Source organism: Chamaea fasciata, unplaced genomic scaffold, assembly GCF_029207755.1.
Source record: "Chamaea fasciata isolate MVZ Bird 193981 ecotype frontalis unplaced genomic scaffold, bChaFas1.0.hap1 SCAF_1, whole genome shotgun sequence".
NCBI classification, from domain to species: Eukaryota; Metazoa; Chordata; class Aves; order Passeriformes; family Sylviidae; genus Chamaea; species Chamaea fasciata.
Genome location: NW_027094086.1, coordinates 89319074 through 89335829, shown reverse-complemented (window position 1 = coordinate 89335829; position 16756 = coordinate 89319074). Strand labels below are relative to the sequence as shown.

Here is a 16756-nt window from a genome sequence, read left to right as displayed (position 1 = left end):
GACATGTCCTGAATGCACTCCAATATTATTTAAGCAGATCTAGCAAATCACACTACCAAGATTTGCACATGATATTTCAATTTCTTTTCACTTCAGTAAGTGCTTCTGCAATTTTAATCCATATTTTCTGCATTGCCCCAGCAAAGATAGACTGCACAAAATCAAGGCAATGAGCAACAATACTTGAGGTTTTCTCCAGACTCATCTACGAATCACTTAGGTGCAACTTTCATCAACAGAGAAATTTTACAAACATACACATTGAAAGTCCATTTTCAACACAGACTAGGAAAGTAAGAATTAACATTTTCACGTCTTCTTCTGTGAAAAAAAAATGTGTATGCAAATAAAAGATGCACCAGAGTATTTTCTTTAAAGTAGGTTACAATGCTGTCATTCTACAGAGATTTTGATAGCCTGTATCTACGGCTTCTGATGTGTACTTTGGGATCCCTGCACAACTTTAGAAATACACGCTTCTATAAAAGGGAATAAAACATGCCAGCCTTGGCACAGATTGTCTGCAGCAACAAAGTTAGTAAGTAAAATGAAAAAAAGAATCATAAAGTTATATTAAATCAAATCCACTGCACTCCATGAGCTGCTACATATTAACTGGGTAACTTCCTGCAAGATGGCTATTACTGCACCTCTTGCTTAAGAGCTCCTCAAAATTTCAAGAGGACTGTGGCCTAAGTTAGAATTTTAAGGCTTTTTTGGGATGTTTTGATCTGGAAGTTGGTGACCCTGTCCTCACTAAAAAAAGTACATAGATAAAAAATCTTTAACTGTTTATGTTGAAATACATGCTTGAAATACAAGCATCAATGTGTGTTCTGTATATCTGAATGTATTGTTAGTTTGAGGGCAAAGTGGCCAGCCCCAAAGCCTGATGTTCCAGTCATTCCTTGCTCAGTGTTTCACTTGATGCCAATTCCAATACCACTTTCAAAACTTATTCTTTAATGCTGTCCAAGCCCTTTTCCTGATGGGAGAGAACAAATGCATGCCATCTAGTCAATTTTTTTGCACATACAATATTTTGGAAAGTCCAAAATTTGCACATCTCTCATTTCTTGCTTCTCTTTAGGGGGATGTTGCTCAGCCTGAATTGAAAATTATGAAGCTCTTTATTAGAACTGCCCGTTCAGATTACCTTTATTTGTTACAGAAACTGCAAGGCTTTTTTCTCTAGCATTTTCAGGCACTACGTCTTGTATCTTTGCTTGGCATTGGGTTTCCTGCCTTTTATGAGGTCACTTTACAGTTACTGAATCTCCCTTTTTTCTCTTCTTACTAAATTTATTATTTCTTCTTGTTGCTTTCACCTTAGCCTAAGCCTTTTAGGCTTGCCAAAATTCTCCTTGGGATGAGAAGAAATAACTTGACTGTTTTGTGAAGAAAGCACTAGAAGACAGGAGCAAAGATGGATTACAGACGTGCTTTAAACATGCAGGGCATCTGGTGGTTTGGTAGCCTCGGAAAACTTTCCATACAAAATAAATGTCTCATAGTTTCTCCTTCTTTTCTGTATGCCCATTATGTAAGAGGATGATGCGAAGTGCTCAACTGAGCTCTTACTATAAGAGCTTATAAAACTTTTCATCACTTAACTACAATACATTTTCTCAAATTAAATTGACATTCTACAGAAACTCTATTGCATTCATCGTCCTAAACTTTCAACTTACCATGCTGACACTGGTCGAGTCCTGAGATTTTTTTTCTCTGAGCTGTAAGAAATACAGACCTGGAGCTTTACTGTAAGTGTAGTAGTTTCACTGTTTCTTAATCCTTTTGAGTTTTCCTTCTGGAAGGAGATCTTCTGGGCTAGTTTCTCAATTCTCTTGAGTAGTTTCTGTTTTCTGTGCATTTTTTAAATCAGGTCTTCAATTCCATACTACCTTTACCCTCTTGGAAGGTTTGACAAGACCCTCTAGTTTAAAACATGTGCTGTTCTGTTGATTTCATCAGGCTGCTTGTACATGCCAAGGAGAACTAGTTCATTTCACTTCATACACGAAACTGCACCAGTGATTTTTTTGCAATTTCCAATGCCAATTACATTGTCTGCACTACTGAGTTTGGATCCCAGACAGATCTTTGCAGTCTGCTTGCTTTTGCTTAATGCCGACTTCAGGCACGTGAGGTCTGTGAGCTGCTATTAACCATGGCATTCTGGTTAAAATATGAGTTTTCTTGGCCCACATTTAACTACTGCACAATTAAAACAAATCCTTATGTTCTATGTTTTATAGTGGTGTTGTCAGACCATATGAAACATATGAAACATATGAAACATATGAAACCAGAAATGAAACATAAATTCTTCTAAAATAAGCTATATATTTGATAGAAAATTGTACTACTGGTTTTTACATGACCACATGGTTGACTTGAAAAATGTATTGACTTGAAAAATATATGTGGTCTTTTTTATTATCACCAACTAATGTTTGGGTTTTTTTTTTTTCCATTCAAGAGCAAACTGTTTCTCTAGAGGCTGTGAATTCACGGTCTTCTCCCAAGACTTCTGTGCAGAAAACCAACTCATTTGATCCAAGCACATGAAGCAGATTTCAGGTGAATGTCCCTTGGGACCATGTGGTGACAAGCACCACACAATTGCAGAACACTCATGCTTTACATTTGGCAAGGGGTACATACTGGTGCAAAGCCTGGAGAGCCTGACAAATGAGGCCTAAGCACAAGGGTTTGCCCACTGGAAGTCCTAATTCCATGACCACACTGAATGAAGGCAGCAGCCCCACCATGAGCCCAGCTACAGCTGTGGTCAGGTTGGCACAGTTTAGTCCAGCCCAGAGTAGGCAATGAAGTATCCAGGTGTACATGAAGCTGCCCTTGACCTTCCCTGCCATGTGAGGGGAGGGGTCTGATGGTTTCCACACGGGGCCAACTCTTCTTTCCCACTGTGGACCAGGCCAGTGTCATGTGGGGTGCTCACTTCCAGCCCTCTCCAGTCGTGCCCGATGGGCAAAAGCAGGGCCACCATATCAGCGGCCATGGGAGTCCTCCATTCTGGGTTGCCTGCACTCTCCCCTGCTCCTCCGTGATGCACCACCACTGCCATTTCCCCGCACATTCCCCGCCGCCGCCGTGAGACACCTCTCCCTCTCCCTCTCTCTCTCCATTTTCACACTCCACCCACTTTTTGCTTTCTTTCTCCATCTCTGCCACCGTCTCTCTCCCTTTCTGGACTTGTCTTTATTTGGAACTCCCGGAAGCTGCCGGGCATTGCTCTCCCTGCCTGCCCGGGCAGCTGATGTGACTGACTGACACGGGCTCCCGCTGAGGAGGAGGAGGAGGAGGAGGAAGAGGAGGAGGAGGAGGAGGAAGGAGAGCAGCGGCTAGGCGAGGGAGGGGGGGAGCGAGTGACCGGCGGCGGATTTTCATTGCATAGAGGAGGGGGGAAAAAAAGCCGACGCGGGTCATCAAAACAGGTAACTCAAGAGCAGGCGGCGGCGGGAGGGGCGGGATGCCGGGAGCGGCCCGACCCTCCTGGCCCCGGGCAGGCGCGGCCGGGGCCGCGGGTGCACTCCCGGCGGTGGCGGCGGCAGGAGCAGCCGCAGCGGACATCTTGGGGATAGGGGAAAGTGATGAGGGGACGACTCTGGGGCTCGGCCGGGGGCGGCAGGGCGGCAGAGTTATTCCTTGGGCGGGCAAGTGCTCCGGAGCTATCTGGGTCAGGGACCGCGCTGCCCCTCGACTTCCCTCCTGTCACCTGTGCCGGGCTGCGCACGGAAAACCTTCCCCCTCCCTGCCTCCCTCCCTTCCCCCGGGTGATAAGTGGGAAGGGAGTAATCTGGGCCGGGAGAGGGGAGACCCAAGCTGAATACCACGGCATGCGAGGGATCCTCTTTGGGTCGAAGCCCGATTTCCTCCCCCGAGCCCCCCGTCAGCGCCGGGAGCGACTCCGAGGCTGCTTTCGGCTGTGCCCTAGCCCCCTCCCCGGGTCCCGGCAGCCGACGGGTTATTAAAAATACCCTCGGCTTGTTTGTGCAGACCCGGCTGTCAAGCGGTGCCGGTCCTGAACTCTCTTAATCAGCGTAAGATGATCTGATTCTGAGGCAGGCGGCTGTAGAGCCGGTGGGAAGCGGGGCGCCGAGCCCTTGGATGCCCCCGCCCTTGGAGCCGGAGGTGTGCGTGTAGTGGAGGTGGCAGAAGAGCCTACAGGTTTAGCCCAGAAGAAAGGGTTAAATAGCATCTTAGGGTGAGCGATCTGAAGGCATAATATATCTACCTTTACATAAAAATATGTAAAGGATACTTGAAATACGAGGTAGCTTTCAGAGGGGGCAAGAGGAAAGCAGAAATGAAGACCCGTGAAACCGAGGTCCTGCATTTTGCAGTGACTTGACATCAGGAGCACTCCCCCAGAGACGCAGCCAGCCGAGAAAAACTTGTCGTGACCTCACCTAAAAATGTGCTATCTGTCCTTTGCTTTAGTGATTGCTGTAGATTTGTATTTTGGCATTACAGCACCAACAGAGAGAATTTTTATCAAGTGGAATTCAGATTTTGTGATGTGTAGGGGCAGTCTTAAAAACAAAGATCATCAGCGGAAGAAAACCTTTTTTATATACCTTACCTGAATGTGTTTGTTTTTGAGTGATGGAAGATGTCAGAAAAAAACCCCTACACAGAGGCCAGTCCATTAGGAAATAGTTGGAAGGGATCTGTTTAGCAGGGGGTCTGAGTGGGATAAACCTGCAGATTTTATCAATTTGTTTTTAAGCCAGGCAAAAGTGGCAGTGGTTTATGGACTACCGTGTTTCATTGTTTAATGAAATTGTAATCAGAGAACTTGTCCTACCTCAGAGATGTAACTTTAAAAATTATTTAGAATAGTAAAGTGGTAGATGGAATGAGTTGGAACTCAATACAGTACTCTCAAATCTGGCCTTCTAAGACATTACTGTGAGTCAGATACCCTAATTTTTATGCAAATTTTATCCTAGCATTTCCTTTTAATTACTTATTATGCAAATGATAAACTTTTTTCTGGTTTTACGCATTTTCAGCACCAGGATTTCATAAGACTGGCTCTATTTTGAGCAAGTTTGCAGAAGAACAAAGGCAATCCACCTTCTGTAACAAAGGCAGGCACATACAACAGTATGGTCTTTTTGGTCTTGGGCTTAACAAAAATGCAAGTCTTCTGAATACTCCTATCATTCCTTTGTGTCTTCCCCCTTGAATGCTGCTCAGATGTGGAAGGTGGATAGGCACAACTCCAAACTTAATGAATAAAATATGTTTTCTCAATTAAATAAAAATGAAGAGGATGTGCATTATTTACTATTACAGTAGAACCAACCTGTGACTTGTTTTCATTATTCTTTGTCAGCTGTGGCTCTCACTTCAGTGGAGAAAAGTGCTTCTTAGTATACCATAAGGAGCAAGGGTACTAAGATTACATGTATTAAATTCTCTCCCATCAGATTTTCTGATCCCACTGTATAATTTTTATTAACCGTGCAAAATACATTGGGTACCCTAAGTTAAAAAAGAAAAAAAAACCCTAAAATTCACCCAGGTCCAAAATTCATGGTAATCTGAATTAGCAGGTACTGGAAAAATAGAGAGTAAGGAGGGCTGGAAGCCAGACAGCTTTATTCAGCTCTCAGCCTCAATGTTGATTTGCAACATCACTTGGACAAAGTCAGATAATCTGTGCTTTAATCTACAGCCTGTCAATGGCAGGAAAGTTGCAATTGGTTTGAACTCTAGGGAGAGAAATGGCGAATGGCCAGATATGTTAAAGAATATTCTTAGTGGTTCTGCACGAGTTCTAACATCACGTGCAACAGCAGCAAACTCAATAGCTGCAGTTGCTGCCTAGTGGAACATCTGACTACATGAAAGAACGTTCTTTGCTCATTGTGCTTAGTGGGGCAAAACCAAAGAAATGCCTGTGATAAATAAGGCATACATTTTTGCACTTATTTTTCTGCTTTACTATGAACTAGTTAAAGGATTTTACTTGATGGAGTATATATATATCCCTGATACATATAAATAATTTTAATTCCTTTTTTCTAAAACTTCAAGTACATCTTTTGCAGTAGGGGAGACAATTGGGAATTTACCATGTTCATGTGGTACAGAGTCCACTCCAGTTGCTTACATAATACTCCAAACTCTAAAGACTCAGCTCTTCTTCAGAATGTCACTGCTGAGAACTATACCAGAATAGCAACACCTTTACTAAGCACTGTATGCTGAAGTGACAGAAGCGTGCATGAGCACAGCTGCATCTATGGCAATGATTATGCTGATTCAGATACCTGATCAAGAGTAGGGAGTTTGGGGCTTCTTAAATGTCTGTGACCTCTGTCACTGTTTAGCAAGGCTTTATGGCATATTCACCACTACAGTCTATACACATACTGCCTACTGCTGTCTTAATTTCACCTGTGTGCTTAAGATATTCTGACTGTCATTTCAGGGACTTTTTATTATTTAAAAGGTCCCACTGAGACTACCTTCCTGAGTGTATGCTAATGGGAATTGCATTGTCTGACCCACAGTTTTTCAGAGAACAGCAAGCCAAAGAGGTTGCTTCTAGAATTGCAAATACCAGTAGTAGTATGCTCAGAATTAAAGCCTTAATGCTTTTGTAGCCTATATCAAAAAACCAAACAGGCAAATGCTCAATTACATAATTAAATAGTGGCACATTTTTCCAAGAAGATCTCTGTTCAGATCCTAAGCTTTAATCTATGTTTTGTATTAACTTAAATATTTAATTAGTTGCTCTTTGGAAGGAATGCAAAGAGTCATTTACATTTCTGTGTGTAATCTGTCCTCATCTAGAAATAGCAGTCTAATTCACCTAACAGCTCTGAGTCCTCTAAAGCAACAGCCATCCCCAAAAAGGCTAACTTGTACAAGCCCCTAGGGTAGGTCCAGTTTGATTTCTCTGGGTTTTGCAAGACCTCACACTGAAACAGAGGAGGCATAAATAGTTAAATGTCTGAGATCTTGTTTGTGAGCGGGTTGCATGGATTATCATTAAAGCTTAGGACCTCTTAAGTAGTAACCAGGTTATATCAGGAAATAGAAAGGTCTTTTTTAGTAGCAGGTGGCCCATTTCATCCTGAATCAGAAGCAGAGGCACCAATTGCAATGCTAGCAGTATTGCAAAGTCAGTGGGATGAATTTTAGAATGGGAGATGCATGAACACCTTGAGTTTTTGTGACCAGTAAAGATCCCAGTTGAACTACGGAGCAGAGGGAGGACTCACATGGCAGTAAGTTTGCTTAAGCCCTCCTGGCTGCTGCTGTGCTGGAAGAAAAGCCACTGGGTGCAGGCTGAGTGGAGCAGCCATGATGAGCCTGGAACCATCAGACACAGGATGTTCTGGTAAGAGCAGGAACACTTGCAAACTTGGCTGAAATCAAGCCCAGCTATTCAGGCTTCAGCACAATATGGATATGCATGAGAAGAAGGGTGTGGAAGCCTTGTGAAAGACCACCAGTGCAGCGGACAAAACTGTTACAAACCTTGGTACTGAATAACTCTAGTCTTGTCTTTTCTTCAGAAGTAATTTCACAGTTTCTGTTTTTAGAGTTTGCAATACTTTTCACTTAGTTTTAACTTCCTCCTTTGTTGTTTTACCTTTCACATCCCAGAAGTACTAAAACATTTGTACTTCGTAGAATTTACCTTTTCAGAGAGTTCAAATTAAATTTGTTTGGAACCATAGCATAAAGGATCTTACTGTTCGGTGATTATGAACTGAACTGAAACACTTGAATAAAATCAATGCCTGCATGCAGTATTTTCTCGGTTCAGCAAGGCAGTCTGCTTACATACAGTAATTGGACTTCTGACAGTAATTAAATGGCTTGTAAGGCCTTTAGGATGCTTGATTACTTGAGGAGCCCCACATTAATATATAGTAAATGAGGTGGCTAAGAAGACTGCATTTCTGTTGATTGGAGAGATACTAAAACTCATACACTTCATTGGAAGGGAGAAGAAAATAAAACCAAGACAAAAGACTATGAGCAGTGGTGACATGAAAAGGGAGCATAAAAGGAATAGGAGAATGTACTTAGAAACTGGGTTGCCTTGGTTATTTTAAGTCAATCATGCTTACACAGACTGTCAAGTCTTGACTGCTTCAGTGTATCATTAAATAATGAACTCGCTCTTTGTGATCACTAAATTCATGACAGTCAAAATTATTCAGCAAGGGATAGAAGCTCTTCACAGAGCATCCAGATAATTAGAAAGTGAACTGATACTCCAGGAGATACTAAGCACATACATGAACACATGACATATTTAAAGAATTCATATTAAATTACCGGAGGCCCAACTGCAGTCCATGTTATTGTTACACTGACTTGTAGACGTACAGCTTCATGTGTGCAGTTGATCATCCATATTATGGGACTGAACTGGCATGTGATAAGAAATCTAAAATGCATCAACAGTCTTAGGGGTATTTGCTAAAATAGATTGTTTTACGAAGCGAGTTTTACGGTTTTTCTGAACAGTGGGATGAAAAAGGTCTCTATTCTTTTTCAAGATGTTTTTGTAGACAGCAGCCTGATCACTAGGCGAGAAGCAGAGGAGGAGCCAGAATGCAAAAAGAAGAGTATGCTTTGTGGTACCAACAGCATAAGGCCAGACAAAGGAAAATACTTGGGTTAGATGGAGGAGGTTCAACACTAACCTGCTTTTACCTCTTCTATGGAATCTTTTTTTTGCTTATAAAAACTAGCTCTTTAAACACACAGAGGTTATGCCAAAGAAAGAAGTCCATAAACAGGATAATTGATGTAGCACACTCTTAGCACATTCATAAGGGATTCATTCATTGCCTATCAGTGGGTTTAACACACACATTGAGCTACAGACAGAAATATTTTATGATGAGTATATTGGAGTCAGTCAGGATTTCAGATCAACTTAATAGTCTAAAGGGCACATCCATCCACAAAAAGCAGAAGTCATACCTACATTTTTGTCGTTTTGCTATTTCAGGTATAACTGTCCATCTTAACAAAAAAAGTCAACACTCTAATAGTGTTTGATATACAAAACTATCTATTTTAACTATCTTTAAAAATGAAATAATTCTTTATACTTAAAAATGAATTTCTCCCCAATGAGCTTGTAGTAGATCTAGGGGCAAAGCAGTAAAAAAGGCTCCGATTTGAAACTCAAATCATTCTTCTCACACAGGGCCTTACTGAGAGGTCTTCTGGTTTAATCCAAATTGACATCAGTTTAAGAAGAATCTGTTTACATTCCTCCCCTACAGCTAATGGAAATCAAAACACAAACCATACAAGGTAATGTTCCCATTGGTCTACCAACACATACTTTCTTCTCACCACTGTTCCCTTTGCATTCTCCACCCAGAATCTTTTATGATATCAACCCAAATAGTTTCAGGTGCTCCTCCTTACTCAGCCAGTAGTGAGCTGCTTCCAAGCTCTGTCTGGGAATGAGTTACTCCCAAGACCCCAAGCCAGTGGATTTTTATTGTCTGAACAAGAATGGGATACAGCAGGAATTTGGATCTCGTGCCAAAGGTGGCAAAGAGGCTGCCTGCTCAACACAGCTTGGATTTGTAGGTATTTGAATGATGATGTAGGAAAAAGAGCCATATCAGACCCAGGCTGTCTGTGTTTTTGTCAGAAATGAAGTGCTGTAAGACGCTTTTGTAATTTGAGGGCATGTTTAGGAATGCATTTCTCCTCCCTTGATGTATTCTGACATAGATTGTACAGAGGAAGTCTCAGAGGACACAATGCTTTGGATCTATAAAATGTTCATGACTGGCTCTCCGATTGTACCAGCTGGCAATCTGGGGGTTGTGTTATTTATTTCATATCTTGGTAGCAATTTATTAAAAGATTAAGACAGAAAGCACGTGTGCAAGGTGCTGCACTTCCATGGACAGTGTGATTTTCCAAGCAGTGCAGCAATGGTAAATACAATTAAAATGCCACATTACAGCTTGTATTGTGGTTTACGCATCTGCCCTTTTTTGGCATAGAGAGGAAATCCAAATCTGACATGTAGAATCTCAGATGATGAGCATGAGTGAGACCTGGCATCAATTTTCAGATGCTAGATGAATTTGGAAGAACTGGTACTGAGTGGGGAGCCGGGGAGGAAAGCAAGTAAATTAACAGGTCATTTTTTTTTTCCTTTCAAATTAATAGAGTACTAGAAAGTAAAACAAACTGTGGAACTTTGTACTCTATCTCTTGCTGATGTTTCTGAGAATCTTTCATGCTTTACAAGGTAGCACCATTCCTTTGTTCAAACCCCCTATTTTTACATGCCTGATACGTCACCATGTGTTTTTTTACCCCTTATGCTACTGTTCTGCTTTCCCTGTGCATTCATTGCAATTACTTGTTTCTTCTTGAGGATGGAGCAATATATTGTCCTCTGTTGTAAGTCACATACAATAGTAACAGGAATAGTACACGTGTGTTTTGACTTACAGTTTGCTGTTTGGGATCAGTATATCAGGAAATTATAGTCTACAGCCAAGTTTTTTCCCTTGATAATAGATAAATGATGCTTTGAGACAGGTGGGGAGGAAAGTAGTGATCTCCCAAGGCCTGTCTATAAAAAGAAATCTGCATTTTGGGTTTCAGCTTGTTCTACCTGGTTTTGGCTTTACTTCTTTTGTGGAAGAAATGATAGATGGTAGTATTACCACATGCCTTTAGCACTCCCAAAAAGAGATACCACTAAGAGTAAACAGGGCAGAGGTGTGGATGGTCTGTCTTGATTTTGTACCCAAGAAACAGTTACTGATGTTAGTGTTTAAATGATTTGTCAGTAGGTGTATGCTAAAACCTTTCCTGACTCTTAGGTGACCTTATTTTCAACGAAGGACAGTGTACTTCTCCACCAAGAGAGCAACTGGATAAGGGTTACATGGGAGTTGAAGCTTTTTTTTTAACTCCTTATAGGTGGTCAGCATCAACTCCGAGAAAAGATATGTGATTAACCCTGATAATCACTTCAAGATCAAATCTTTAATTAAAATCCTAATAGGTGAGATAGAGAGTCTGTCTTGATGTAAAAAAATGCTTTATGAGAGTGGAAGCATGCCATATACATATTTCCATCCTCTTTACTTTTCTTTAATGTGCAGAGATTTAATTTGACACTGTAAGTAGACCAATCTTATTATTTATTTATAATATAAGCTCTGATGCTATATCATGGCAGATAGTATCTTCACAGAGTCTAGCTGTGTTGTTTGTGTTCTGATTCCTTTTTGGCTTTGTATCTGACCACGAAGAGTGCAGTGTGGAATAAGTAAGCAGACAAACAGCTGAATATAGGCCAAGAAAATGCTGAAGTGTGTCATAATATGAGCCAGATATGTAAATCCCAATATATAGGTAAAGATGTTAGTGTTTAGATTGAAAATGGATGAAGAGTTCTCATGCTATTGTTCAGTGGATGTTTGGAACAGTACCATTAATTCCTGTGTTGTTTGTAAGGTAGATAACACTGTGTCATTTAATGGTAAAGCAAGATATAAATGTTAGATTAGTATATGTACAACTGATTTGCTGTTTTAGTGTTATGTACAATAGTCACAGAAGTGTTCTTGCACTTTATTCATACATGACAGGCATAACTGTGTATATTCTTATGTGCATGATGTGTCTGCACACACACGCACACACACGCACCCACCCACCCACACACACACACACACATATGTATATATAAATAAAAATAGATGGAAGTACCGTGTGCTCATGAATATATAAATGTACAGATAAAAAGATAGACGTAGTGTAAACATGATTATTAAGTTTAATATTCTTTATAAAAAGAATAGAAACCTGACATCCCTAATATTAGGGTAAAAATGGTTTCTACTTCTGTTTGAAGACTCTAACAATATATTACTCTGTGATTGCTGGTGATGCCTGCTTTTGGACAAACAACATTGTAGTTCTCCAGCAAATGAGAATAGAATAAAACTGTGAGGAAGATAGTGGGTAAAAGACTATGTTGTAGCAGAAAGTGTTGCATAAAACGGTCCTTCAGGTATTTGAGCTGGGTTATTCCCCTGAACTTCTGACATTGTAATGTGTATTCTTAGTGTCTTACAGAAGGCCGTTTATTGGGTAGAACATTACAAGTCTGCTCATTTGTGAGACTCCCCACACCTCCTGGTATGTGCACTCAAATTACTGAGTTTGTAATCAAGCAGTTGTATTCTTTCACAGGCAAAATCAGTCTGAAGAGGCCAAAAAGTAACAGGTCTTCCATTAGAAGTTTGTGCATAATTTTTGTGACATTTGATGACATCATCAAGGAAAATTTTAAGGCAAATGAACAAAACCCCAACCTACCAGACTGTATCTTCACAAAAAGACAAATCGGTATTACACCAAAAAAATATTTTAAAATACTGATGAAATTAGTTGATTGTATGCTGTGTTATGTATTAGTATGCTGTGTTATACCAGCCAGACTTTAGAATGGTTGAAAACAGAACTTTTAAAATAGACACCATTTTAGGCTTTTGTGTAGTAGGGTAAAATGTGAAAAGAATGTACTTACAATATTTTTTTAGGATTAACAGTGCTTTGTTTTAAGAAAAGGTTTCATTTTCACCTAAAAGTTTGAATATTTCAGAAGCTCCCCTGATACATTCATGTCATTCCTGCCCAGATACTTGTAACCTTACAAAAAACTTAAGGTGTGTTTTTTTTTAAGTGACTTGATTTTTCAAACAGAATAGTGTGCATTTTGCAGTGTAAAGAAAATACATTGCCAGTGGGTCAATGGAGGTGATCCCACCCCTCTACTCAGCCCTGGTGAGGTCGCACCTGGAGTGCTGTGTCCAGTTCTGGGCTCCTCAGGACAAGGGAGACATGGAGCTCCTGGAGCAGGTCCAGTGGAGGGACACAAAGCTGACCAAGCAACTGGAGTGTCTCTTTCATGAGGAAAGACTGAGGGGAGCTGGGCCTCTTCAGCCTCAAGAAGAGGCAACCTTTGATAGGGGACCTCATCAGTGTCTATCAGTATCTGAAGGGAGGGTGCCAAGAGAACAGTCCCAGGCTCTTCTCAGTGGTGCCCAGCAATAGCACAAGAGGCAGTGGACACCACTGATGCCCAGGAAGTTCCACCTGAATATGAAGAAGAACTTCTTTACTGTGCAGGTGACCAAGCACTGGAACTGGTTGCCCAGAGGGGTTGTGGAGTCTCCTTCACTGGTGCTATTGAGGAACTGCCTGGATGCAAACCTGTGCTGTGTGCTCTGGGATGATACTGCTTGAGAGGGAAGGTTGGACCAGATGACCCCTCTGAGGGTCATGCAACCTGACACATTCTGTGATAAGACAAGAGAGCCCCTCTGAACTTTTACACTGTTTGTATGCATGCTGTCTAATGTCATCCTCTTTTGGGGGTTAGATTTTTTATTTAATATAAATAGGAAAACCCCATAAATTCCAGACCAAACTTTGTCACGAGAATGGTTCTACCAAGGGTTTCGCGCTGTAAAATCTTCTGCTTCACTTTTAGGTCAAACACAAACCTAATTACGTTTATAGGGTAAAGTCTGAAGGTCCCACCCTGTTTGAAAGGCAGGATGACTCAGAGCACAAGACTCACGTGCACGTTTCCATGGTCCTACTAGCTAATTTCCTCTCATGCTTAAATTTTTAGAAGAAAAATACTGTATTTTATTAATAAAAATTAGCAGCACTGGTTTGTAAGTGAAAACATTTCTTTCCATACCACTTTACTTTTTAATTACAACATTTAGGCATTCTGCACTGGCTGTGGAGACGCTGAAGCAGCAATGTTTGGCTGGGTAGCTGAGTGTTGCATAGTGATGCAGTTTACTGGAGTCTGCTATTAGGCTTTAAATTCTCTGCAATACTAGCACTTTTAGCAGGCTGTTCTTTAGGAGCTAATACATTTACACATTTGTTCTATGTCTGCCTAACCCTTCTAGTCTCCGCGCCATACAGGAATCAATGTCTTGTGGCAGAACAGCTCAGGGTGATGGCCCCAGAGAGCCTCTGATTCCTTGCTTGCCCCGGCTGAGGATGTGCATTCCCCTGTTGCTCCTGCCTTTGCACATCCTGGTGCTGGGCAGGGGATGCAGCCTAGTGTGTGTTGGGCCGGAACTGGCCACAGGAATCATGTTAATCAAGAGCCATCATCATCACATAACACCCCTTGCCAAATGTCACTTACCAGGATCAAGTGCTCACAACCTTAATTGGGAACATGTACATTAAACTCGCTCTATCAAATGGTAGGGGATTTAAACATAGCTTTGCCTTTGCTTATGTAACTCTTTCTCACTCTGAATGGTATATAGCACTTTTTTCCCTGAGAGATTGGCCAATATTCAAAAATGTCAATGCCTACACTGCCTCACATGTAGGAGAGCAGATAATCACATTGTGAGGAAAGAAGGCAATGTGTGAGTTGTTAAAAATACAACCTAATTTCTATTTAATCTTAAATCAAAAGCACTGCAGCAGTACTGCACAAGCAGACCTCTGGATTTTTTTTTCTATCCAAATGTTAATTAGCCTTTGATTTTAAAAGCTTGGGAAACAGTGGTTCATATCAGGTACTTCTGTAGGAAAAAAAAAGTCATGGTAAATCATATAAGAAAAATAAACAGAAGACCTTCTTGGGTATTTGTGCAGTCTTCAGTCAAGTGGCTGAGTCCTACTACAAAGCATAAAAGACCGAGGCAAATTTCAGAATGAGCCTTTTCAAAAATCAGAGACTATTAATTGGGTCTGTATTTTGATCTCTGTAAATGCCGATTCAAATCATTGTAGGTAGAAGATTTTACCAATTATTTCTGTAACTATTCCAGTCATCTCAGTATCTGGTTGGGACCATATATGCATACACATTTTGTCATAAGCTGTCCACTTGCAGACTGTCAAAAGCTACACTAGCAGTTGTTGGAACCTGCTACTTGGAAGGAAGAACCAGAGCTGAGTACTGATCTGATTCCCTGCTGACAAAGAACCAAGTTACCCTTTGTCAGCTGCTTCACTGCAACCGCGTTATGTGCCAGAAAGACAATGCTTAAAAAGCAAGAGTTTTACCAAGAAGGAGAAAGCCACAAGATGAACAGAACTGCAGCATAAAGCAAGGGCATTACCAAGAGAGGTCTAACACTGTTTCTATCCATAATGAATTTTTCAGAATGGCAGAGAGTCATGGGTTGATGGAGAGATTGGAGAAAGCAGTGACTCGACTTGAATCATTATTTTCAGATTCACACAGATCTGGTGGAATGGAGTGTGATGGCATCAATGGAGTCAATGGAAGTAAGTATGTTATTTTGAAGTACCATCTCTCTATTATTAAAAAATTGCAAGTGATGTATATGTTTGTCTTCTAAGAGGGAATGCAGTCCCACCTCCTACAAATTCTGTATCAAAATAAGGTAATATTTTTAAAAAATTATTTAGAAATGTCATGTGACAAGCTTAGTAGTGTGCACAATTCTAAACTAGTATGGCCTAGAAAATTAATGATTTTACTGTTTCTTAAATATACTGTCCATGTCTCAAGTTTTATTACTCTTTCCATTTTAGCAATTATATTGACAACTTATATTGTTATAAATAACTCCCCAGGTAAAAATGTCTGCATGAGCCCAACTAGCAGAAGAAATGAGACATCCTCTAAATGTACAGCATAAATATTCCTATAGAAGTCACCTATATAAACATTATTGATTTGCCAGCTCTCTCTGAATTTCACAGTACAGACCCATTTAATTTGTTTAACATCCTTAATCAAGTGTGAACTTGTTAGGAAGCATTTGCTCGCTAAGGACTGTTACACATCCATGGCCTTACACTGTTATCTCTTGAGCGCTCTTTTCTCTGGTGGCTCCAAAGCATTACAGTGGAGAATATACCAAAAAAGACTATTCTTTGTCTATTCCCATCATATCATCAAGTCTTATTTTTTCATGCCTTAACTTTTGTGGTACCTGAAAGTTACAGGCTAAATAACTTTACATATGTGGTACTTCTAAATCTGATGGAATAGGAGTGCTCTTTCCTTTCTCCAAAACTTGTTTTTTCATCCTAAACCCCAACATACATCACTTTATTAGCTTCATGTTCTTTGCTTTCTGTATTCCTTGCCTTTTCTTGCGTTCTCCAGAGAAGACCACATCCCAGCATGGACTCAGCTGCTGTACAGAAGCTGCAGGACACATGGAAAGTTGCAGGCAGCTTCCTTTACTGACACAGCAGCAAGTGAAGTGTGTGAGCTGCTGTATTTTCCCCTTTGCCAGCCAACACATGTGAGGGATGTTCCCTGCACTCTGGAGTGCCATGGGCTGCATGCTGGCAGCTGCTGCAGAGCAGCTGACTGGGAGCAGTGTGTGGCAGGAAGGAAGCATCTTCCAGCAGACTTCCCTGGCAGATGAGTTAGCCAGTCACAGAAAGCTTCAGTAAAAAATTGCATACAGTCCAGAGAAAACCTAGGCAGCTAGTAAACTGTGGCAAAGTCAGGGAGAAATACAATCCGTGTATAAACTGACAAATACATCAATCACCACTAGGAATTGTGCAATTCTTGAAGAGTTCAGTCATGTAATGAGTCCATTTAGGTGAATCTGTATTTATCCAGAGCACAGTATTGCAGAACCAGAGCTGCTTTCAGAACAGGAGATAACTCACCATGCCAGGTACTTCCATGAAAACTGCTTATATTCTTGACCTA

General features: G+C 40.9%; 1 protein-coding gene across 5 annotated transcripts in view; it reads left to right on the top strand.

Annotated features, from left to right (window-relative positions):
* The first annotated feature begins 3215 nt into the window (after positions 1-3215).
* CAP2 (cyclase associated actin cytoskeleton regulatory protein 2) overlaps positions 3216-16756 on the top strand; it is a 68396-nt gene continuing 54855 nt past the window's right edge. Inside the window, exons 1-3 of one of the 5 annotated variants that reach the window (XM_066188616.1) lie at positions 3216-3461; positions 9221-9330; positions 15289-15342. In XM_066188616.1, the coding sequence (XP_066044713.1) occupies positions 9303-9330; positions 15289-15342 (82 nt within the window). In that variant the 5' untranslated portion in view covers positions 3216-3461; positions 9221-9302. Of the gene's footprint in view, positions 3462-9220; positions 9331-12126; positions 12202-15217; positions 15343-16756 lie in introns of those variants that run through there. The other 4 variants (XM_066188601.1, XM_066188626.1, XM_066188592.1 and 1 more) reach the window with 4 other exon arrangements.